Here is a 26763-nt window from a genome sequence, read left to right on the forward strand (position 1 = left end):
TTTAATTGTACAGTATGTGAATAAGTACCTTCCTTTTTTAGTTGGCTGGCCCGACATCGTTTATTGTCGGTAACAGTGAAGGACTATTGCCTGTTCACTTTTTCAAGTTTATGTGCTAGAAATCTGTTTTGGAGTTAGATCTCCAAATGTTCCAGGAAAATAGTCTCATTTAAACAGAAAACCACAGTTACAGGAGGACATATTATTGTCACTACTATCTTGGTGCCCTTTTTTTTTTTTGGCGATGAAAAACATGCCTCAGGGTTGCTAGTTTTAACACACTATATTTTTTAATGTGGATTCATCATAAGTTATTTTAATTTTTATTCTATTGGTGCTGAATTTTTTTTTGTTTGCTTGGAAACAAAATTTTACAGCAGAAAATTTATCAATTTCCCAAATTTTCTGACGTTATCAAGGTAATATAATTAGTTTGAACTCACTACAAATAGTAAGGTGAAAGCAGAAATGTATTTTAATTTTACAACTTTTATTTTGTTTATAGAACAGCAAATATATTTTGAGACATGTGTGGGTAATAAAAATATCATGCCTTATTGGAAATCTGGCTTGCTTTCCAGTTCTTCCCTTCAACTACCAGCTGACCTCAAGACTTCTAATACATTTTCCCATAGCTGGGACCTATTCATCTGACGTCTGTCCTCAGGCCTAGCTTCCCCAAATGGAAGTTAACTTCAGAGTGGAATCTCCATTTTTGTTCTATTGTCTCAACAGATTTCAATTGATGGATTTCATTTATCCCCAAAGTTCACATCCCCCAAATTATTACAGTCAGGGACTTCATCTCCTTCAAGTCTCCTGAAAAGCTCCTCCTAGTGGAGTGAAATTAGTTATGTTCAACACCTAACCGACAGAAAAAAATTAATCTGACTACAGGATCTATCTATACCTCTTCATTGCAGGCAGACAGGTTAAAGTGAAGTAGCATTAATCCCAGATGCACACAAGTTTAAATGTATAAGCTCAGAATTATTTTATACACACATATAAATGATAAAAATGAACTTATTACACTATTTATCAGAAGATGAGATTTCCTAGGACATTGAGTTGTTCTGTCCCTAGAGAAAGAATTTGTTCTCTTCCTATAAAAAGATAATCTTATCTATTCAAGGTCTATTCCATGGTTACAGAAAAGGAAAAAAAAAAAAAGGCAACGCAGATCCCAAACAGTTTAAATCTTTCTGGAGGTGATGGAAGTATTAAGGAAAACTGCTCATCTGAACAACAACTGTAGGATCTTTTTACATACGGCTTCTCTTCATGTATTCCACTACAATTTGTGTGCACAGCTGAGACAAGAGTTTTTCCTGTTATGAGCATCTGTTTGACTCATCGTATGTGCTGTATCTATCACTGTGAACTGTTCCAATGGCAGTGTTGAAGCATCTGCCACATAGGCTCTCTTTACTGAGTTCAAAGCCTAGAGGAATCTGAAATAAGGAAGCAGTGAAAAACAATTCAATGAGCTTCAGCTGATGTTCAGAAAACTTGTTTTTCTTTTACTTTCAGTGGTCGTCTTCTGGTGACATTTACCTAAGGATGGTGCACAGCGGTGCACCTGTAACTGCAGCTCCCTGAGGCACAGGGTAGAAGTGACCCATTTCCTCACTTTCTTTCTGATAGCCATGAAATATGCTTTGAATTGTCTCTGTTTGTTCTCGCAGGGTGCAAACCTTTTTCTATCACTTACATGTCTCTGAGGGCAAGATTCAGATCCTCCAAGCTACACAGCTACTCTGTGCTGCTCCCTTCAAGTGATTACAGAGGTTAGAAACAGTCAGTTCACTAGCACTAAGTAGGATGTGTCTCTCTCCATTGACTATACAGAGTCAAGAAGTTTTGCATAGCTAAAAATGTCAGTTGAATCTCACCCCCAAATGAAGTCTTTCTTGTATGCTCAAATACGGCACTATCAACATATGAATCCAAAAGAATTGACTGTATTGACTGAAACATGAGCTAAATAACTTCTTTTTATTTTAAATCTTTCACAGTTGTCTAAACAAATAAATAAATTCTGGCTGTTTGATCCAACATTTTTTGCTGCAAATATATTCCTTTACTAAGCAAGTGAAAGTACAAAAGAAGTGGCAAACTCTAGCTATCAGCTCTTGAACTGGCTGGTAAAAAACTGTCCTTTGAAAAACTAATTCTCTAGATATAAAATATGGATTTGGAATTCAATGATTACTGCCAAGATCTCTGTGAATACAGCCTGTGCTGTCAAAAAGGCTGAAGGGCAGTACTCCAGAATGAGCTTTCGTTGGTTTGGAACAGAGTCAAATCTTTCCTGCACTAGAAATATATGCAGTCAAGAGCCATTTGCCCTTATCTTGGGATTCTTGTTCAAGGAATTGAAGAAAATATAGTGATAATCTGAAAATACAGGAGATTTTTGCTCAAAAAATAACTATAATGGTTTATGCAGTCTCTCTGCATTAGCTGCTGTCTAGAACCCCTGTACCATCCAGTACTGCTCTTCTACTGTTCAATACTGCAGGGTGTTAACTGACCACATTTAATACTTTTCAATGGAAAATTAAACATCCCTATATCAAAAACATTGCTTGTTAGGATTTTTTAATTAGTGTCTATTTATTTAAAACAGCTTCTGTACAAGGATTTCAGGAGGCACTAATAATGTATTTTTCTTCCCTAAGTAGAACAGAACATGTTGCTTTGACATTTGAACTGAAGGCAATAAAATTAGCTATTTGCCATGCTATCTTTGTAGATTCCAGAAGCATTTCATTAAACAAGAAAAAATGAAGTTTTATTAGACTGTGACATAGGATAGGCTTATTACTTCCTCTATTACTGTTGTACTTTTGTGTGATTTAGAGGTTTCAGAGACATCAGGATATGAAAGTGAAACATATTAAAAGAAGGATTAGTAGGAACATACTTGTATACTGGAACATAAGCTTCTCTCAAATATTGTTGCCATCTTATTTGGAAAAAGGGACACAAGCATAACAATTTTTATAGCACTTTGTAAGAACTGAAGACTTAAAACCTGGAGTTCTAGATGCCATAGCATCTCCTACAGTGACAATAGGCTGTCCCAATCCAATGTCGGGGGAGGTTTCAATGCGATCCCGAGAGCGAGATTAAGACACAAATGAGGTCAAATGCCGTACACGTAGGCTTAGAAAACAGAGGGGAAATGAAAGGAAAATTTAATGGTCTTTCCATAAACACCCTAACTCTCTCCAAATCCATTCCCAATTTCATCCAACCTTTAAAACGAAACAACTTTAAGAAACTATGCAAATCAGGAAATTTTATATTCAATAATATGTTCCATGTTTGACCAAAGGTACTGAGAAAGAGTGGGGCTTGGTCCTGCACAATCCTGTATACTGCTTATACCAATTACCTCCATACATCGCTCTGACCAGAAGATCAACTTAGATAACACAAATTCTACCACTACCTTTAGACTGATACCCTTTACAGCCAAGGGGGAGAAACAAGACCTTCTAGAAGTTCTACCCAACTATTTAAAGACTAAATGAATTGCATCCTGCAAGGGTCCATTATCTCCATTTCTCTTTACTGAAAAAGAGGCCAAAAGGCCCAGTCAGACGTGCATTTCTTCACAGAAATACCTGGAGTAGAAGAGATGACGAGTATCACAAGTTTTGACATGGAAAGCTCTTATTAACATATGACATAAATGTGTTTAAAAATTAGTGTGACAGAGATTCACGCCTTGCACTCCTTAGGAGGAGATGCTACATCTTATTAGACAACAGTGTGCTGTAGTGCAATCCTTCCATCCACAGGCATGGGACTTTCTCAAATACACATAATGATTCCTAACAGTTTGAAGGAAGGTCTTGCTGGTACTTCTGCCTATTACAAGCAGCAGAGAGGTGTCTTGTGGGAGGAAAACAGTTCATTGTGAGTTTGGACTGTGTGTTGTGATTCATACTTTCTTTCTCTGCCTCATAGGTATCAAGTAGGTATTTAGGAAGAATCTGCACAGTCTCCTGTTGCATGAATGTAACAATTTAATTCTGCTGCTTTGTTCTATTCTTCATAATAACTTCCCATATGAAGCCTTCAGCACTACCTGAACATGAAAACCTTTCAGATTTGGACATAACTATTCACACTAGAGCTTGACGGGGTCATTTACGAAGCCTGCAAAACAGCATATATAAACATGTTCATGTTTCCTTTTCAATAGTTTTTGCTTCAGTCTTTTTTCAGAGATAGTGGTCACTGAAGCACTTATAGCAGATATATGCTTGTCTACATGGCTAAACTCAAAACATCACTTGTGACATATTAAAGATGCAAAGGCATCAACTGGGCAGGAAAAACATTAAATTTCTGTGTGAGATACTACAGGTTAATACTTAAAAATTTTTCTGAATTCAAGTAGCTTCAGTTTGGTTTATTCATTCAATGAACTGAGTAAAAGGTGAGCTAACATCACTGACTTCTAAATTCACAGTCTTCATTAATTCAGCTTAATTTTCCTGTGTTCCCACATGTGGACGAGTGCTAAAAAACTTTGTCCCTAAGAATGCAGTGTTAGAATAGAAACAGTTAGAACAAAATAGTCATTTTAATGAATATAAGCCAATTTGTGCCTCCTATTATATAATTCTAAAGGGATACAAGAAGAAGCTGAGCTGCGAAGGAAGATAAGAAACCATAACTTTTATTAAAGAGAACAAACGATATGGTATTTTGAAGTACATGCTCATAGACTCAGAGTTGTGAATGGCAGATTAGTTTTACTTCATTAGAGAGGATCTAATGGTTCTTTTAACTACAAAAGCAGCAAGAAGAATTTGATACAACTGGAAAGAATAATATTTATTTCTAGAAAAAATAATGAGTGAACTCATTCTTTGACTGCATTAATAAAACTGTACGAATAGCAATTTTTATCATCTGTATTACATAAATGACATTAACAAAAGCATGCTGTACACATAAAAATCTACAGAACATTCACGAAAATAGGACTATATAAAAAAATTTTTTTCTTATATATAGAAAAAACTAATGCAAACTTTCACAATTAGACACACGGAAAAACCAGTGGTTTTCACATAAGACTCCCAACCAGTTTCCAGATCTCTAAATTCCCACTGCTTGCTGACGTATCTACATCAGCTGTGAAAATGTAAAACACAAAAAACCCAGCAAAAATCTAAGTTTCAGTACTGTATTTTCACAGTCGGTGCAGGGTGCTCAATGAAAATCTGACCTATAGGTGTCAAGAGAAAAGTCTTCAGCAGATGCAACATAGCAACGCTAAGGTTGAAAGGAACACCTGTAAATGCTGCGGTGCTGAGCATCGATACGCAGAGATTTCCTGCCTGGGCTGGTTAAGGCTGCAGTGTTTATAGAGGACTGCTGTGAACATTGCAGTGAAACAGGACCCCATAGAATATATTTCACAATCCAAAACACTGTTTAAATAATTCACTGAGAGATGTTGTATTAAATTGCTGTGGCTCGAGGTGATAAATAATTTGGTTTTAAAAATATGAAATGTTTCAGAACATTGCTGTGTGAAAGGGACCTCATTGTAAAATATCACTAAACTTATTTGAACGATATCCTGTATATCAAAGTTGAATTCAGTTAGATCGTATTTCTTTCATAAGAACTTCAGTGAGGCACAAACACACAAATCTTATGTCTAGTATAATCTGCTATGATTCATAGTTATTCCTTTTATGTTAGGCTTATTTTTGAACTATGCAGCAAAGCCTTTTGCATGAGTTTTCCGTGGTATTAATATGAAACTTCATTATACAAAAAGGAGATGACAGATTATTTTTTTTTACCTCCATTGTTTCATGTCACAAACTATGGTAAAGTAGTCCTGAATTTCCTAGGAAAACCTCTAAGAGTTATCAGATCACTAGTACTACATTCTGGAGTAAGTCTATTTTTCTATGGCTGTGTAAAATGCAAGAACACAACACTCCAAAATGAACGCGTGATGATGCCATGATTCAAACTCTTAGAATATCCTTGGTCACTGTTCTTTGTCCTGCCTATCTTTCAACAGTCTTCTGTGACTTTACAATCACTCTTATTTATTTAACGTGGCTCTAATCATGTTTTTCCATTTAAAAGTCAATATATTTTGTAAATTATTATCAGCTTAATAAAAATTAATTCACCCAGTGGTAGAACTTTTCTGTTATAACCCCTGCTGTGCATCACAAAGGACTCAAATGTTTCTAGGACAAACACTACAGAAAATTATATATTTGCTCAAGCAAACAAAAGGAAAAATAGATCATTTATTTTGAGGAAATCAAATGCAATACATATTTTGCTGCTTTTACGTAATTAAATAAATTGCATCCTGAAGCATCATGGGATTTATCTAAACATATATTGGGAACTGATACTACCATTATTAAAGCAGGAATGATTTTATTTCTATATCTCATGACAAAATAGAGTACAAACCCTACAACTGATATGAACAAAGGGTTCATATGCCATTTCATTTTTTCCCTTAATGTCAGACTTGGATCTCCTAAAACCAACTGACACAGGGACCTGAATTTCAGCTTCTATATAAACTAACTAGTTTTTATATAATCTATCATCAAGCCAGTATCTAATTTTTGTCTTTCTCTGGAATAAAAAGTTCAGAATATATTCTTGGTTATAATTTCCAAGTTCATTAAACTAACCTAAAAATAATGTTTGAGGTTTCTCAAAAGAGAAGACAACAAAAAGCTACCTCCAGAAAACCAGCAACTAGAATAATATAATTGTTTTTTATTATTCAATTACATGTTGATGCCAGAAATAGAAATGCCTTTTTTTTCCTGCATTGACACAGAAAAATTTATCATAAGCCCCCTTCATTCTTCTGACAAGTGTAGTAGAATTGGTACGAAATTGTGATTGGGGGGCAGTGGTAAAATTAATGGTGTTGCTGAATAGTCATTGAACATATCCTGATGTCAGCAGTTTTCCAAATGAAAACATATAAATTGTAATGAAAAAATACTCCTGAATTCAGGGGGGACCTTTGGAGTCCCATGTTCTTAGAAGTCACATGACCTGATTTTTCATTACAGCCCAGGTGCCATATGCTGGTGACTTCACTTCCAAGCATCCTTAAAGGGGCAGCAGCAATTCAAAACAAAAATACTTCAGATTTCAGGAATTTGGATTTAACCATTTATTTAACTTTCATTTTCTTTAGAAAACATTCAGCCTACAAATATCTTTATCCGCTATTTACCTATTAAGTTGACTCAATGTTTTGGTATCTGAAAACTTCTGGTTAGCTTGCTGTGGAATGCTACTGGTGCTAAGATTTTATGAGTTCGTGGGAAGACTGAACATTCACGGTTCTGGGTCAGGCATTTCCAAATTTGCAGATTGTGAGGAAACACATATTTACAGTTGTTTTTTTTCCATGCATCTGTCACTGGTCCTTGTTGGCAGTAGCATACTAGGCAAAGCAGCAAGGGCCATAATGGGCTGTTCCTACATTTCAAGTTGCTCAGGCAAATCTTTTACATAGGTGGCAAGTGGTGCCTTTGATGGCAGTTCACATTCTGCCTCATTATAAAGGGATGACCAGCTCAAATAGAAGACATTTGAGAAGAGAAGAGAAATTGAGAAGAAATTGAGAAAAAATAGAAGAAAAGAAATTCATTAGATCTCCTTTTATCACCATTTACCTTCTTTTGTTGGCTAAGAACAGACTTAGGATTGTACTCTTGTTTCAGAGTATTTAAGGATCAAAAGAGAAAATTCCTCACCCCAGCCTAAGACCTGTGCTAAAAGTAAGCATTTATTTTAAGATAGATGCTTATTATAATCACTTTCTAACAACTTGCTCAGCAATTAAAATCAATCACGCTGTTTAATTCCTCTTAATTTGGATACTTTAGATATGTGTTTCATAAAAAACAACCTGATTAGCTGTTTTTAATAATCTCCATTACTCTTGAATCCTTCAACACATATAATTTTACTATTTTCTTCTTTCACATCTATTTTTATTTCAGTGGAATCACTGGTCTCAGGATGTACAGTACATATTCTGCTGCCTGCTGTGGATTTTTACATTCACATTCTAGCCAGGCACTCTAGACTACCAAAACTGTAGAAATATCAGTTAAACCACTTTATTTTCATGAATGAGAACAATCTCAGTCTATCTGCACAACTCTCGTCATTTTAGCTTTAATGCTAAGACGCCACTAAAATTCCAAACTGATGCATGCAATTTGTCTCATACGCTTTGGTAGTGCATAACTTATTATTTGCCGTTCCTCTTTTTCCATTGAACCTAATTAATCCCATAACACTAAATTCCAGGTACTTCATCACGGCACTCAGTTATGCCTTTAAAACTGAAGTTTGAATTTCATGCCTGACCACTGTAGTCACACATTTGACTAAAACAGTGGAAGGGCTGAAGACTCCTCTGTGACGTCCTCTTCCTCATTCTGCAGCGATGTGGGCCATGTGAGAGTAGCTTTGCTCCTGCAAGTCCTGCCCACTACCAGTCTTGTCTGACATGAATACAGGAATTTGGGGATTCTGGTCTCAGTTTCTGATAAAAGCATGAGCCTCTGCTGTGTGACAGGCTAGATTCAGAACATTTCTAGTTTCAGAATCAAGGGCCATATTGCCATGACATTACAATTTAAAGAAAAAAAAAGGGCTTAAACCAAAAAAGGAAACAGCTGAAGCATATGAAATGTAAACTGTTAAGTAAGCTTTCATTTCAATAATACCCCCTTTTTCTTTTCCTGACCTTTTCCCACCCAGGCTTGATAATGTCATTAGATGGTATTAGAGGTAGCAAGGGCTATAGGATTTATCTGAGATATGATATCATAGCTGTTAAAACCTTGAACTACTTCCTTTAGAAAAGTGCACTAAAAAGTAGATAGAAGAACTGCAAAGATTTTTTTTTTTTTAAACACATATACCTTTTATCTCCAGGGCTTATTGCTACTTGCAGCTTGAAACACAGATACAGCAAACAGTTTTAGCAATCCCTTCAGGTCCTGATACACTCATACCAGCATTATGTAGCTTATGATATTGCTTTCCCACGTCAGGCCCAAAATTTCAGTGATCACCAGCTATGGCACATGATTTTCAAATAGAAGGCAAAAAAGAGATGGAAATGATGAAGAATCTCAAAACAGATAAAATGTATTTCTCTTTAACTAAGTTGAACAATACAGACTTTCCCCCATCTGTTCTAGGAACACTGCACAGATGAATTCACCAATATCTTTATTTATTACTATATTAGGGGGTGGGGTGGGGGTGGGAGGGAAGAAAAAAAGAAGAAAAGAGCGTGAGTGTACAGGGTCAGGTGTTCTTCAGTATTTACAGAGAAAAGTGATGATGCCTGTTCAGGTCATTATTGATTCTAAAGTGTCCCAGTAGCCTGGGATTATGGCAACAGAAGTTGAGCAACACAGGATTTAGATAATCCTAGATTCAGAATCAGAGGGCTGGAGGAGATTTTAAGAGGTTATCCAATTTATCTCCACATCGCTTATGAAAAATTGGCTTTTGCTACATCATTTCTCAGTGCCTTGCCTTGCCTGTTCTTAAACATCCTTCTTCAGGCAGACACTGGTCCCCAAAACTACCTATTTTTGTCCCTTATTGTCCTTGCCACAAGAAAACTCTCCCTACTATTTAATCAGAACATATTTTAAACATTTGTTACGTGTCCTAGCCATTATGGAAGCAGATAACTGACACTTCTCTTCCCCCCCAGCAACAGCCTGTTTGCGCTTTGCATTTTCTCCCAACAGTTCTTCTTTTCCAGGCTAAACAGATCTAATTCTTTTTTGTAAGTGGAGTTTTTTAGATTCTTGCTTGATCTCATAATACTTCTGGGGTAGTCTATGAGTATGCCACAGTTTTCCTGAAAATGCTAAAATTGGGCTCAGGCTGAGTTTCATCAAGAAAATTTTGAATTGCTTACCCTGGTTTTTGCATGCTACTAGTCCCTCCTAATCTGGTTTGTCTGCACAGTGGTTAGGCTCACTGCCTCCAGTCCACATTCCCAAAGTCTGACATCTTCATTTCCCTTCACGATATCCCTAATCACAATCACTTCTGATGCTGCCCACCTCCCATTAGATCTCTTCGCTAGTTGATTCATCGATCCATTTCAAATGTCATTTCCCAGCACAATCTGTGGGGCAGCTCAGGGACTTTTCTTGCTCAAACACAACATCCTTGTTTCTGAATTTGCAGAATTTGTTTGTTTGAATTTGTTTCTGAGGCTGAGTTTGACTTTCCATCACCAAGAGAAATCTCCAGGCACTGCACACCCAATGTGTGTGCTTCTTTCCCACATGCTTGTGTCACACGTGCCTTACTTTCATAGCAGGCACGCAGACGTGCCTAAGCACAAAAAGAAGAGAGTGCCCATTTTTTCCTAGACTAACAGTTCTGTAATAATAATAATAGTAAAATAACCTTGATCTCAGTCAAAGAACAGGGAAGATGTTTTTCCCCCTTCAGTTACAAAAAAACAAATATAAACAAATAAAATTGAACAAAGGTGTACTGGTTTGCATGGCAAGGTTTTGGTAATGGGAGGCTGCAGTTGTGGCTCTGTGAGAAGCTGCTAGAAGCTTCCCCTGTGTCTGATAGGACCAGTGCCAGCCGGGTCCAAGATGAACGTGCCGCTGGCCAAGGCCGAGCTCATCAGCAACGGTGGCAGTGCCTCTGGGGTAACGTATTTAAGAAGGGGCAAAAAAAAGCAAATTTTTTCTCCCTTATTACAATAAGGGAATTATTACAAATAAGCAATTACAGCCAGAGAGAGGAGTGAGAATATGTGAGAGAAACAACTCTGCAGACAAAATATAAACTAAAATATAGTAGTACCATGTAATATAATAGTATAGGTTTGAAAGGATATATTATTAATAGTAAAACTATAAGCAGCCAAAAGTAATGATACAAGAACCTCGTTCTTAGGAAACCTGTAATTACAAGAGGCTTACTTCAAATTGTTACTGAAATATTAGGTAGGAGTAATACAACTCATTTGGGGAAGGGCAGCAAAACAAAAGCCAGATGTAAAGGTGAGATTAAATCTCAAATATAGATATCTAAAGAAGGACCATGTCATCTTGAGAAGACTGTTGAAACCTTAGGACAAAGGTTTCCCAATGAGCCTATCAAGGGAGTCAACCACTCATTGGGCCTTGGTGCTGCCAAAGCATTGGACTACACAAGAAGATAAAAGAAAAGTAGGCCTGTAGCTGTTTGCTGAAAGGGTATTCATTAAGTTCCCTTAGGTATCGTTAATCAATTAATTACAGCTCTTACCTAACCTTTTTAGAGATACCTGAAGGTGCAGGCTGCCACTGTTCCTTCTACTTGGTACCAGCTATCTCCCACTTTATCAACTCACCTCACAGCCTTTAGCCACCTTCTTTGATATGACCTTTGATACTACCTACTAATAAATGCTGTATTAACAGCATGACCTTTATTAAAAAAAAATGCAATGAACCTTTTAATATTTTGGTCTCTGTCATCACAAAAACTTCATGCTCAGAGAAATACTTGTTTTGTTGATGAGAGCAATAAAGCAAAAACATAGAGATCAGCTCTCTGAAAATCCTTCTGACATCCAAAATGCTAGCGTTTTGTAAGCTGTGAAATATATTGATTCCAGAGATACACATCCAGGAGCCTAGCAGTTTTTTATTATCTCTTCTTTGCCATCGCTCCTGAATGATACCTCCCAAGCTGCTGCATACATAAAAAAATACATGTGTTTCACCTTTAAAATGTTTTATCCTTGTGCTTTAACTTTTAGCTCTCTCCTGAGGAACCATATATATTAAGAGATTACTTCATTCTTCAGAACCAGAGAAAGTTTTAAGCAAATAGCTTGTGTGTTATCACACACTCTGTATTAAAAGGAGCATTTTATAAAGAACAAGCTCAAAGAAAAATCCATATTCTTTTTCTCCAAAAGTATTTTGTAAATGCTAATCCAGCTTCTTTTCCGGTATATGTTTAGGTGTCATAAATTTGAAGGAAAAATGTCTGAAGAACAGTAGAATTCTTCTTTTCCTCAAAACAGCAATGCAGGGAAATTTTTTTTACTGTTTGCAGGTGAAGCCTGAGAGAAGGAAACCCACACTGATTTGTGTTTTGAACTAACCTTGACACATACCTGGGGAAACAATGTACTTCACTCGTGTTGGAAGCTACTTTAGAGAAACACGAAATACAAAAGAAAAGACAAAAGTGACTCAGAAAGGTACCTTCTTACAACATCTTCTCCATTCCAACACGGGAGTCCATCAGCAGCTGCCAACTCATTCCCGCACAGCTGATCAGCCAGGCCGCCGTAAAAGGCTCTGTAGAGCCGGAGATGGCTGATAAATTCTCTGCACAGGGGAACAAGGGAAATAATTGACAGTGTCAATCAATAACATTAAGCAGTACTGCTGTTGTGCATTTCTACAAGAAGATAAAGAATGTGCTTATTTTATTACTCTCCGCTGGTTCCAATGATTTTTTAAACCAATTTGTCAGCTTCCTGTTAGATAATTTTGATTCTCTCCGATATACTTCAGTAGTTTACAAAGCTGATACTCTCATTGGTCAAAGTGAAAAAAAAATACTCATGCTCTGGAACAGGAATTATTATTCTCCAACCTGAAATTTTTTTGCATAGTTGTGATACAGTTTGCAACGTTACACTTGTACAAATACACCAAAAAATAAAAAAAAAAAAAAAAGCATACCAAATAATAAAATGGGTATGTATGAATTAAGTTATCTGTTTTTCAAAAGTGCTATCAACTAGTCCCCTACACAGCGTTACAAATACTACAAAGAGTATTTGTTAGAGTTATGGAGCAACTCAAGATTTAGGTAAGATGGGTTTAAGATGTAGGTGTTAAATATTTAGTGGATATTTAAATAACTGTCTGAAAAATTACATCAGTTTTATCATGTGCTGTGCTGGTAGTTTATAAAATATGTATTGCTATTTTAAATAATTGTCAAGATGCCCAGAGCTAATGATACGTTTTTGTACTTAAAACAAATGAATGACTTTTTAGTTAGTATGTTTTTAACTGGATTGTCATATTTACATTTATAAATTGTTTTCTTATGTATTGAAAATCTCTTCCTGGGAGTCCTATTCCTGCTATGAAAAATTAAAATATTTATTCATTCTGGTTTAGAACATCATATTATACTGAGTTATCTATGACCCACAGGCACAAAGAAAGGCACTGGCAAACGCTGTACTTATTGCTCTGTAAGCCAACCAGCTTCACTTTATGTTAACTTCTTGTATGGTGTCTGGACTTGTGAAAAAATGCCAGAAATATTCTACACATTTTCCTATATTTAGTCAACATAGGCCTAAAATGGCATAAGGATAAAATGTTACGTATTGTTTACTCCTGATTAAAATAGACAAAAACTGAGTGATTATATACAGTCTATCATTTATAAAGCCACATGTTCTTTCTTGTAATTGTAGGGCAAATATTTTACACAAAGCAGTGATTTAGATTTACTATGCCTATTAAATGTGATATGAGTGCCCTAATATGTCTAGAACTGAAGTTCCAAAAATCTCAGGTAGGGTCAATTTTGACTGTGTGTCATATAATTGCCTATGCACGATATATTTTAAATATGTAAATATGATACATCCACACTTTCCCAGACATGAATAGTCATATCTTGTATTTCTCCATCCCAAAATCTGCATCCAGTCTGCACAGTATGTTTGCAATTTTCCTCCATTTCACATTGAGTGGGATTGATTTTGTCTATACTTTGGGTTTATATTCTGGATGAAAACCAGTGTTTAGAGAATCATCTCATAGTGCATAGTTGGAATTTCTTCTTCTGCACAATCAATCCGTGTATAACACAGAAAATGAAATAAATATAGCTGCCGCAATATCTTGTGACAAATTGCATTCTAACAGAAAGACCATTCAGTTTATTAGTAAATACATCCTGAGGCAAAGCTAAAGTTAATACAGAAGTAATAACTGATTTCAGCCTCTGTTGATGTCTGACCAAAGTAGTTAGAAGGGCAGACGGTATGAATGTCAATTTTCACATCATCATATTCTAGACCAGATAGCATGTTAATTATAGGCAGCTGAGCACAAATGTGTAGTTATAGTCAGTGGAAGCTGCAGATACTTCTTATCTCTTTGTTTGGAAATGTTCATTTTTCTTATAGTTTTATTCTCCATACTAAAAGCTGTCTGCAGTGTTAAGTTCTGGAGGAAAACGCTTTATATACCTTGAAGTTTGTATGTTACTATAGACGGTTCTGCTTAGAATTATTTTAAATTCCTCTGATATTTTTTTCCTTTCCTTCTTGTACCACACAATACATAGAAAATACCAGCTTAGGTCTGATAGTGAAAATAATTTAGGAAAAGTTCAGGCAGAGGCAGTCCACCATGTACTTTAAAATGTAAACTGTCATCTGGAGATGCATTTGGAAAATATTAAGAAATCGGCGAACTCTTAGGAGTCACATATTTAATGGAATCTTTTTGTTCATTTCTTTTCCCTCAGACAACTGTCATTGATCAAGTCTACACAGTTTGGGAGATATCTATTCTTTTCTCCTAAAGCCTGTGAAAGTTGCTGAAAGAAACCTGCTGCCAGAAGTACATGGGAGGTAAATAAAGTGGAGTTAGACTCAGAACAGCGCTTCCTTAAAAGCAGGCTGCAAGCATTTGCTGAAGCCGCCCTTCCATGTGAGGAATTGTTACGGTTGCCATGGGAATATAAAGTGAAATATAAAGCCATTGTGACTAATAAGGAAGGAGGTGATCCAGGAGGCAGCAAATGAAGGTGACATCAACTATGAAGTTGTTAAACTGAAATCTGTGTCACTGGATCTCAAACTTTCTCCCCCCTCCCCCTTTTTGGTACCTGTTGCATGCCATAAAGTGTTTCCAGCACCTCAGGCAGGCAGAAGTCATGGGAAGACAACATTGCTTTGTGTTGCCCACTGCCTCTCATTCCCCTTAAGGTCTTTTGGGCAATCTCTCTGAGGTCAATCCAGACTTTCACTTACTTTGAAACATGGAACAGTCCTGAACTAAGTGTGATTTTAGAATACAATTTCATGTTTGCAGACTGATAGCAATAAGAAAATATCAAGAACTTGCTTAGCTACATAACACAGAGAAAATATGCATGTATAATGGGTAGTGCCTGATGAACTTCTGTGCTGGCTAGAGCAAACTTCTGTTTTGCATCACTTTACGTTCCCACAATGTTCTCTAAGTCCTGTGTGTGTTTGGTTTTTTCCTATTTGGAGCATGAAGGACCTTGCACTAACAAGAATGGTCTGCCTTTGAAGCTCAGAGGCACTTTTTCTTCTCCAGACATCAGGAGTGAGCAATTATTCCCTGCAATTCTCTCACTTCAGTTTCCTTCTGCACTGCAAAGTGAAATGAAAGCAAAAAGAAGACAAGAAAACCTCTCTGTATTTTAGCAAGGACTGTGATAGAAATGAAATTTCTGATTTTAATGTTGTACTTTATTTGCATAATAGAGCCTTTAGTCTCAACTGTAACACCATCCTTACTCCTCACAGTGCTATTACTCCTTACAGTCATTAGACTTCATTAATTTTTCTAAAGATAGATTGGCCTTTGGGATGCCCTCAGCTTACCCAGGATATCTGCAGAAGGTTGGAATATAGGATATAAACTGTGGGATACCTGCATCCTTTTTGGCAGCAGCAGATCAGCTGGGATACCTGAGGGTATCCTCAAGTGGCTCTGGATGCTTGTAGTTGTGTGGGCAGCTGAATTGAGTCCTCCTCTCCACAGACTATAACGGTAGCTTGAATACCTAGCTCATATACAGTTAGGCAAACTTTACCCTGTAATGTTGAGCCAGGTGTAAATGAAATGTTCAAGTCTTTGCAGTCACCTCGATTCACTACATACTGGCAAAAGAGCCAGAGAAAAAAAATCTGCTGGACTTGCTTCAACAAGGGTTTCAAGATATAGTCCCAAATCCTTAGTTGTCTCATTTTTTAGAGTAGAAAGGTATGTAAGAACAGTCATCCATTTTTTTCTGTCTGATCAATTTGTACAAATAGTCTTCTGATAAAAGTCACAATCATTTTTTAACAAATTTAATAATGCCTGCTGATGCGCAAGTTAAATGTAATTTGGAAATTTACATATAGAGATAGAGTTAATGTTCATATTCTACCAATGTTATCCAATCTTTTAAATACTTTAAACCACACCAAATGACTCTGGTCATTATTTCAGAAAACAAAACCTAGTCATGAAACTACTCTTTCCAAAATGTAACAGATTGTGTTGATGAAATGCTTCATTCTTTGCAGTCTTTATTTATTCTCTAGTAATGCATGCCATTGCATTGAATATAATCTATGCTGTTGTAAAATTAACGGCTTACTTTATTCTTTCTTTCTGGCTGTAAAACTAATGTCTTACTTTCTTCTATTGGCGAAGGTTTCTTCACTGTCTCTTGAGAACTTCTTTAACCTTTGATTGTCTTTGTTCCGATCAAAGGAGCAACCTTGAGACTGTGTAGGCTTCCTTACAGGAGGACCACATACCTTTTTCACCTAAAAGGAAAAAAAGCCACAAGAAGGAAAGAACACATGTAAACAAATATTATTATGTAACTCTCAATTCAGTTTAAGTCCATTTTAATAAGAAAGAAAGTCTGTGGACTTTAAGCTGAGAAAAATATCATTAATAATCATACTTCTCAACACTATATCCATAATGAATGCAGTAAACACATAATTAGTCATTTTACAGTAGAAAAAAACCTAAACAAAATCACTCCTTTTGAAGGAATACCGGGTGTATAAGCAAGTCACTACATGTATTTTATTGATTGTGGCTTGCTTTCTTCTTGTGAGGAAAGTGTATTGTTATGCAGACAGTAACACTAACCTCAGAGAAGATGATGTGTTGTGAGCAGAGGCATAATTCCATTTTTTCTGTAGTATTTTTAATGTACTTTGTGATTTCTTTCAGGGTTGATGAATTATTATGGCATGTTCAGCACAGTTACCCAGAGCATATAGTGAACAGTTACCATGGTGGAAATTTGCATTACAACTTTGCAAAATGTAAATTTAATGATCCAAGATGTAAGTTTAATGATTTGGGCCGTAGATGTTTAAAAAATCAAGGGATTTTATATGTCTGGCTTTCTGATCTAGATGTCAGTAGATACAAATTCAGGTGAACTCCCATTTTCTTCTTTGTAAAATGTGATACTGAGCATTTTGCAAAATAGAAGATGTCAATTTATGTTCATAGCTCATTATTCTTCCTCGTAACTGAATAAAAATAATTAGGGCCATACTGTGGCCCTATTAAGTAAGAGATACTGGGGATGACATCAGACAAGATATTAAGCAGACAGAACAGCAGATATTTTGTGTAAGCTAGCACTCATGCACTACTGAAAATACTGTATGTGATTTATGAAAACTTGGTTTCAATAGGTAGCCAACTTTTTTAAAAGACAAAGGGAGAGAGGAGCTTGCTGTTGGCTCTAAAACAGGGATCTAATTTTTGAAGCAGAAATATTCAAAATGTTACCATGAGAAAGAGGAAAGGGTGCATATGTTATACAACAAGGATTATTGTTCCCTGTTGCATTTTATATTCCCAAATGTAAGAACAGAGAAAGCAAATAAATCTCATTTTTCAAGTTACTATCACACATATTAAGGAGAAAAGTGCAAGTCTTAGGGACGACCTTTCCAACTAAGAACTGCAGTACTGTCAGTTAAGAAATACATTTAAAATTTAAAATTAAATTAGCATATCTAATTTTGATTATTTTCTTTGTTGTTATGCATGATATAAGTGGTGACAATGAAAGAATCATTGAATGTACTTGCTTATACCAGTCAAAAGAAGAAAGAATCAGCATTATTACTACATATGAGTAACTGTTCACCTTATGAATTGAAAGTGTGGGTAAAGTTGAAAGTGAATAGTCCTTTTTGGCTGCAATTCACATGTCTCAATTTAGGCATCCAAGTTAACAGTTTGAATTCCTTTCAAATGAGGTGCATGAATTTACCTGCAAGATAACTGTCCCTGGGCATATGGCTAATGTCTTTTAAGGGACTTAGTGGGATATACGTTAAATGTCACTTGAAGTATTCACCTCACCATTTCTTAGCAGAGGCAGTGTCTCCTTGGAGACACTTACTACATCTTACTACCTTTCTTTGTGTCCTCAAATTCAGTTTCAAACCTCCCTCAGACTTTTTCCACCATTTCCTCCATCAGCTCTTCTTCAGAGCACATTATCTCATGCCCTCCATCAGCTTGACTGTGAGTGTGGCTCCCATTTTCCTCCCTCTAAGTCTCTACACTCCTTCTAGGCTTCATCCACCCTTGTGCGAGTCTGCTCCTTCAGTGCTGCATTTCGCTAGCCTCTGCAGCAGTCTATCCCATCAGCCAATCTACGTAGACATAACGCGGATCTAACAGAGACGAAAAATACTTTTGTCCTTTTACTTGTCTCACTTTGTTTATATTCTCTTATGATCACTGATGTGAGCATTATGCTTATGATCAACTTTTCTGACAAAGCAACTGATGGTTTGTGTTGCCTCAGTTCCAGCTTGCCATACACTCTTCAACAACTCTTTGTCTTATCAAGAATAAAAATAAGGATTTAACAGACAGCGAGAGTCAGATCCAGATGTTTGTGAAGGAGGCTTTGTCTCACAACGAGAATGGGTTCGGTGTGTAGGTGGTTGTAGGTCTTAGATGCTTTGCATATCTGAAAGAGGCACCTTAGCTGTCCAGGCACTCTCAGAGACTGATTGCAGGGTGGGAGCCTGTGAAGGGAGGGGAAGCATCGTGGAGAAAATTCACTGGCTAACACAGACTCTAAGCAGATAAGTACCGGTCTTTTGGGTCAGGGAAAAAAAGAAAGAAAAAAATAAATAGGCTCCAGTTATAGTAAACTGAACAAAATATACGTATTCAGCTCCACTAGAAAGTTAGGAGAATCCAGAGTTACCTGTACTTCTTGAATTTACAATAAAATCTCATTATATTTTACTCTGACTAAAATGAAAAAACAAAATCAATATTTTTTACAGTCATAGTGGTTTGGAATATGTATGATATTTGTTTTATATGTATTATACAGTTGCTGTCTAATGACCTTTCTCTCTGTTTATTCTCTTTGAGTGAATGTCTCAAAAATGCATTGTGCAATACCGGGAAATTTGCATTCACTGATACAATTAAAAATAAGCCTTAGTTTCAAATATAAAGTCTTCCTTAAAAAGTTAATCTTGGGTAAACTTTTTATATATATATAAAAATACCATAAAAATCCAGTCATTATCTGAAATGTCTTTTTAAGAATTGATTTTTTTTCCCAAAAGCCATTTTTTGAAAATCCTAAAACCAGCATCAGTTAAATGATAAAAAGTGTTTGTACAGCTCTGCCATTCCCACAAAGAAGTGCATGACAATAATCAAATTACTGAGAACTCAGTTCTGTTAATGACAGCAACAGCTCTCACAACTGAAAGTTAGTTCACCAATCTTTAGCAAAGTTACTTACTTCTTCAGACAGTTTCTGCCGTATGAGCTACTCCAGCATGTGCAATTATGATGTCATCACCTCTGTTACCTTTCTCGTATATCTGCTATTTAAACCCCTGTGACCAATGGCTGACTGACAGGGTTTATGTAGTGTTGGTTCTTCTTTTTTTGCTTGGTACGTCACACTTCTATCACTCGCCCAGCTGAACCCAATCTGCCTTTTTTCAACAGCTCACCAGTGGCTGTCACTTTTATGTCATGTTTAAACCACTAACCGTATATGCATGCCAAATGTACATTTGCCTCCCTCACTGGCCCAGTCTTCATTGTCACTCAGTTTCTTCAGTAAACTTGTGCACGTGAAAAGGTCATATACTCTTATCTTGCCTTCAGGTGCCTGTTCTGTCTGTGAGCCCAATAATTTAAAACCAAAATGTCAATATCTCATTTCCCAGAACAGGGCTGATGATAGTCTAAAAATAGATAAATACGTGTTCCATAATAACGTCTGCTTTTATTTTTTTATGCATTCTTTAGATCTCCAGGAATGAGTACACGGTGTAATTGTAATGCCACTTAGTTGTAATGCCACTTAGTTGTAATGCCACTTAGTCGTATTTCCTGTGTTTTCTGAAGGACTACAACTATATCCATTAGCTACATCGTTTCTTAATTTTTAGTGTTTGGGCTGAAAAATTAACCTTCCAAGTAAAAATTCATTCAGTGCTATTACCACCACTCGTGAGAGACACAGACTGGAACCATAACTTTAAGAGAAGTTGCTCTCACTACACTTACAATCTGATGAGTGACCATTTTGCAGCAGTATCTGATCAGAATGTATTCTTACTATCTTCCAGTTTCACTGAAAGGGTATTCCCACTGAATGTTTTCACAAACTGAGCATTCTTCTTGGCTTCAAACACAAAATTCTAAAAGAGCATATAAAATGATTCTCAAAGAGGACTGAAAATACCCTGAGAAAAGTGAGACTGAAAAATCACCAAAAATATTATTCAGGAGAGAGTTACACATCTCACTGAATTTCAGGAAGAATTAAAGACTGCTATAAAATTTTAAAACAGACAAGCCTCAGCAACTTACTAGGAATTTTTCGTTTGGTTTTTTTTTTTACTTTATTTTGCTTAAATGCTCTTAAATACTGCAAAATATTTAAGGGCATAAAAAGAAACTTCAGAAAATGATAAACCTCCTGATTTTCACAGTTCAGACAAACCAATTGTCATTATACCCAGCATGCTGTTATTATGCACAATTTGTATGCCACAGTATGATGACTGGGTTAATTAAAAGCTCTTGTAATAACCGTGCAGTTAAATGGCAATTAGTGCCACACATGAACTTTATGGCAGTTTGATTTTGCTTGGTGCAATTCTGTAGCATATCTACTTACGGTTACTTACAGTTTGGAAAACCAGAGCATTACAAACCTTTACATTTACACAGGCCTAGGCAATGATGTAAGCATCATATCGAAAGTGGTGGGATACTGTCCTCAAAGTTCACATGCTCAATAGGTGAAATCACTCATGTTTTTTGGGGGTTTTTTCCTGCTATAGAAATGGTTCTTTCTGATCTCAGCCTTTCTACTTAAGTTATTTTACATTAAATGACTGAAGCAAACTGAACACATAGTCCTGTGGTGCACTTCGAACTAGATATGCCAAGTCTCAGTGATTAGCTATGCCATAATCTTTAAATGCTGCCACTGGGCCAGAAAGAAGTCTCAGGAATTCTGAGACTCTCTGCTCCACTTTGGGTCATAGGTTGTTGTGAAACACGCTGAAAAGATGAGCATTCGTCTTGCAGTGTGTCTGTAGTCTGCTTCACTAGTTCTTACTGCTGTGCATAGAGTAACAGGGAAGAAAACATTTCTCTCGGTACAAAACCTCTTGGGCTTAGACTCAGCTCTAGCTGGGAACCAGAACCAGGAGTCTGAAAATTGGTCTTTCTTTTATGTTTAACTGTTTCATGCTTGTTTTAGTAAGTTTAGCAAGCACTGAAAGTTTTTGATACATACATATCCAGGATTCCCTGTAAATGGGGTATGTGTCACATATTCACTAAATTACAACACAGTCTCTCAGACCTGTAAGACATCAGTGTAGCTATAGTCCACCTAGCCATTTAAAACTGCTTTTATGTAGTGCATGTTTTGTTAGTGATTAGTCTGGTGGCTTTTGGTTCTAGCCATCAGATCACAAATTCGCCACCTTCCCTTACAGTGAAATCCTCTCAAACCCTCACGAGCAAATGGACAGCTGAAGTCCAATAGCTCTAAAATAAAGCTAGAATGAGATGGCAGAGATAGACTGTTTGAAAATACATTTGTTCACAAAAAAATGTGGTTAAGTGAATCTTATTTTATTTTCTAGGTATACACAAATTAATACTTTCTTTGAGAAACAGATTCTTGATGAGTCACAAGCATTTCCAGCAACAGACTACTAATCAAACCAGCCAGAAATTCATCCAGAAAAACAATGTACTAAATGTTTATGAAGTTTCCTTGATTCACATTTAATCCTTGCAAGTGGATGTGTTGTGTAATGCTTTCAGGTAGATGGCTGTGTGTCAGGCAGAGGAGAAAATGAAGACCAATACAGCATACCCTTTTTTGCACCTCGTTCCGCCAGCCAGCTTCTGCGAGCAGCACAGGAGAGGATGGCTTCTCTGTCACCAGACAACACGGGCGTTTGGCACTTTCTGATCATCTAAGCAGGTGAAAATGAAGATTTCTCAAAGTAAGACTAGCTTCTCCTTTTAAATTGTAATAATCTCCAGCTGAGCTCCTGCTGCAGCAGCCAACATATCCACACGCTCAGCGCTAGTTTAACTGTTTGTCGTCTTCTAGTTTAACCACAAGAGGGGGCACCAGCATTTCGATATTCCCAAGGACTTAAAACGGGCTTTTATCGTTTGCCACAGTTGCTTATTTAATATCAAACTTCGGTTGCAAAGGAAAATGTATTTTGGTATGTGAGAGGGTGCACATGTGCATGGAAGATTAAAGTATTCCCTACTGAGACAAAATTCAAGTTCTTGAAGCCAAGGAGAGAAAGCATTTGGTACAACAGGCCATTTTTCCTTCAGAACAGGAAAAAGATGTTAATGAGATTGTCTTAGGAAAGAGCGGGGGAGTACTGACAGTGTTTACAAGACAGGAAAATCATGCAGAAATTCGGTATTATTTCCTTTGCTTTCTTTGTAAATGTTGTGTTCTTTATCTTTGACTAGTTATCTCTTTTTCTCCACTGTAGCCTCAGGACTCTTGGCAATACGTCTTAGGCATCCAGAAGTCTAGCTGCAACTTATAATTTTATAAGTTTCATACATAGGTTTAATAATTTTACAGAACTTGCAAGACAAGCTGAAAGGGGCAAACATTGTGAAGAACAGCTAGAGAATTACAGAGTAAAGCTGATAGTTAGAATAATGCTTGCACAAATTATTAAACATTCAATTTATAATCACCTGCAAGACAAATCTTAAATGGACTTGCCAAATAATGATAATTTCAAAGCAATTATATTCAAAATTGGAATTAAAAGCTCAGGTGATACATGAAAAGGTGCATTTATGATTTTTCAAGTGAGATAGAGTTGGAAGTGGTTTCAAGCTCCAGAAATAACCAATCCAATTCAAAGCAACCTTGTTAAATGTAATAGTTTGCCCCACACCCAACCAGATGGTTTTGAGCAAAGATAAATGCAAACTGCAAAGACACAAAATGCAGACCCATCATCAAGGCAGTGGTAGCCTCATCAGAAAAAAACTGAGAGGATTATGTGTTGCAAATAAAAGGAAAATAATTTTCTGTGATATATAAATAAAAGCATAACTTGGCGATACTGAACTAATGTTTGGCCACTCTGTTTGGCATGGCATGGCATCAGTGCCATTGCTGTACACCTTTTTTGGGAAATCTATAGTCAAGATGGAGGACGAAGGAAGAGACAAAAATGTTAACAGTTTGCAAACCGTTTTTTTTTAATCAGCGACTTTTTAATGCAGTTTTGAGAAAGATTGCTGTCCAAGCTGTTGGATTCTGGGAACCACAGTCCACAACTTGCATGTGACTGAGACTCATATACTCCTATCACTCCATCTACCAAAACCAGTGCTCCAGCCCACGTTCTTGAGACTTTTCTCATATCTTGTTAGTTTTCAATTATCTCTGATTTCCTGCATAATTTTGCATGTTCTGATCGTAAAATAAAATCTAATAGACCATTAAATATGAGTTACTTAATATACTTTTAATTTGTGTCTTCTGCTCTTTAATTACTGAAAGCTTAAATGGTGTTAATTCTGCTGCTCCTTTCATGAGGGACTAACACTCAGCAAATCTGGCAGTAAAAATAGTTTCTCCTTGTGAATGGGGGTGGGAGGGAAGGAAATTATTTTTTTTTTTAAATGGCTTAATGTCAGGGGAAATCCTAATGTTCTCAGCCAAGTTACCCCGCAGCCAGAATACAGCACTGCCAGTTCAAACTCTTCAAAGGCAGTTCAACAAAACTGCTTCTTGTGAGAGGCTGCCAGCTCTCCCAGTCCAAGTCTGCTTCAGTGGATGCCAAGGTGTTTCATTTATGTTCAGTGAAAACACTCCGTGGTTCTCCTCTGAAAAGCAATTTTATAAAACTGGCAGTAGCGCTTTCCAAAGATCAACTGCCTGTGTATAGTTAGACTGATTTATCTATGCTCTCTAGTGGTTAAAATATATTTTATTGCTCTTTACTTCAGTGTGCCCTGCAAGTACAGCTCTGATGTAGAGGGCTAACATGATGCCTTCTTGTCTGATAAAGGCAGAATTTTTCATTAAATCTAAGTCTATCCAGAATCACCTGTGTAAACCAAAAGAAATTCAGTAGAAATGTGACTATCAATGAAAGCAGAAATAGGGGTCTATAACCTTTATCAGTCATGTTGCTCACTTAAAACAAAAAAATATATTACAACTTACAATACAAAAAGAATTTGTGGAAGCAAAACAAGTTGGCAGCATGAGCATATCTGCACAATGTGTTTACACTTTGTGGCAGGCTGCAATTTATGTTTCAAAATTATGAAGAGGAGAACAGTTTTGTAAGAAAGATCTGCAACAAATGTATGTAAGTCAATAAAATCATGCACACTTACAGTAACAGCCATAATGCATTATTTCATTTAGCATAAGATACCGTCAACAACTCTTTAGCTAATTAGAGGGCCACCTTTTCATGATCATAAACAATCAAAAAAATCTCAAAAAAAAGATGAGGGAAAAACCCCACTATCTAGTTAGTCAGCATTTCAGAGACCCTAGGTGTTTCTCCCCTATTCCAAACTACATCTTGTGAGATTAGTGGTTTTGCTTCCTGTATCTGCATATTAAGTGTGTCAGTGTCTCCTTACCCTCTTATTTGAACTTGGACAAACCAGTTTCCTTTGAAGATTTTTTGTGATGTTCAAGACAGTCACTTATTCATACATGTTCATATCATTTCAGGGACCAAAATAATCTGAAAAACTCATTTGCTTCAAAATCTCTGGATTTGCCCTCACAAAGTTCTTCCAGGGCAAAGTGCTGGTAGTGATTTAAGGGCCAACTGAGACACCAGAAGTCTGCTCAGCTCAGTAGCTCTCTCTGTGAGCAGTTATTCTGTTTCACAATGAAAAAGGAAGAGCAGAGAAAAAAGAAAACACATACACAGCCTACAGAAAGGATTCTCAGATGACTTCTCCCTTTACACTTGTTCGTGTCTCTTGGCTTTGGGGAAGGAGTGAAAAGCCTCCTTCTTTCTGCAAATACGAAGAACCAGACTGCCGCATTTTCAGCCTTTTGGAGCATGTCCCTTACTTTCAGTTCATCTCACTGATGGACACATTCAGACAAGCCTGACATGGTGCCAAAGCAGAGTTAGACATCCAGCATGTCACCTAAAACTAGAACATGATGGCAGCCCAGACAGCTTACTCCACATTTTTCAGACCTCTGAGGCTCTATGCAGTCAATGGAAAGAGGAAGGCCATTTTGGATCTGTGCATTTTGCCCAAATTTTGCATAACCTTCTGTTAAAAAAGAAAAAAAAGGAGGTATATTAAAGATTCTATGCTGTCCTGATAAAATAAATCTCAATTTTAAGAAGGAAGTGCAGCAAAAAGAAAGACTTAACAAACAATTCAAGTAATTTCAAATTGTGAAGTGGATTTGCTCTAAATACATTAAATAGGAATGCATAATGCATGCCATGATATGTTCCTACATTATTTACTTGGCAGTCTACACTGAACATACATTATGCAAACGTGCACTACTCGGCATTGCTTGCCAAAGCCGTGTGTGTGTTATTAAGTGTGGTGGGTTGACCTTGGCTGGCTGCCAGACCCCCACCCAGCCACCCAGCCGCTCTCTCACTCCCCCTCCTCAACAAGACCGGGAGAGAAAATATGATGAAAAAGCTCGTGGGTTGTGGTAAAGACAAGGAGATCACTCACCAATTACTGTCATGGGCAAAACAGCCTCAACTTGGGGAAGATTAATCTAATTTATTGCAATTAAGATAGAGTAGGATGGTGAGAAACAAAGATAAAACTAAAACCACCTTCCCTCCAGCCCCCACCTTCATCCCAGGCTCAACTTCACTCCTTCATCCCCAACTCCTTTGCCTCCCCTCAGCCCCCAGATTGCTACAGGAGGGACAGGGAATGGGGGTTGTGGTCATTCCATGACACTTCATCTCTGCCACTCCTTCCTCCTCACACTTTTCCCCTGCTCCAGCATGGGGTTCTCCATCAACTGTAGTGTGGAGATCTGCTCCACCATGGTCTACTGCATGAGCTGCAGAGGCACAACCTGCTTCACCATGGTCTTCTCCATGGGCTGCAGGGGGGATATCTGCTCCAGCACCTGGAGCCCCTCCTGCCCCTTATCCTTCCCTGGACTGGGTGTCTGCAGGGTTGTTTCTCTCACTTTTTTTTCCTCACTGCCGTGCATCATTTTTGAGCTTTCTTAGATATGTTTTCCCTGAGGCGCCACCATCTTGGCCGAGGGGCTCAGCAATGCCCTAAGATGGACCCAGCTGGAGCCGGCTGGAACTGGCTGTGTCCGGCCCAGGGCAGCCCCGGCCTCTCC

General features: G+C 37.1%; 1 protein-coding gene across 1 annotated transcript in view; it reads right to left on the minus strand.

Moving 5' to 3' along the window:
- The window catches only part of GPC5 (glypican 5), a gene marked incomplete at its 3' end in the record, with an annotated part of 785572 nt that overhangs the window by 607745 nt on the left and 151064 nt on the right, over window positions 1-26763 (minus strand). Inside the window, exons 4-5 of the mRNA XM_082011503.1 lie at window positions 16521-16654; window positions 12306-12431 (exon numbers count right to left, since the gene is read on the minus strand). Coding sequence (XP_081867629.1) covers window positions 12306-12431; window positions 16521-16654 — 260 coding nt within the window. The remainder of the gene's footprint in view (window positions 1-12305; window positions 12432-16520; window positions 16655-26763) is intronic.

Source organism: Phaethon aethereus (genome assembly GCF_964289735.1).
Source record: "Phaethon aethereus genome assembly, chromosome: 1".
In the NCBI taxonomy this organism is placed as follows: Eukaryota; Metazoa; Chordata; class Aves; order Phaethontiformes; family Phaethontidae; genus Phaethon; species Phaethon aethereus.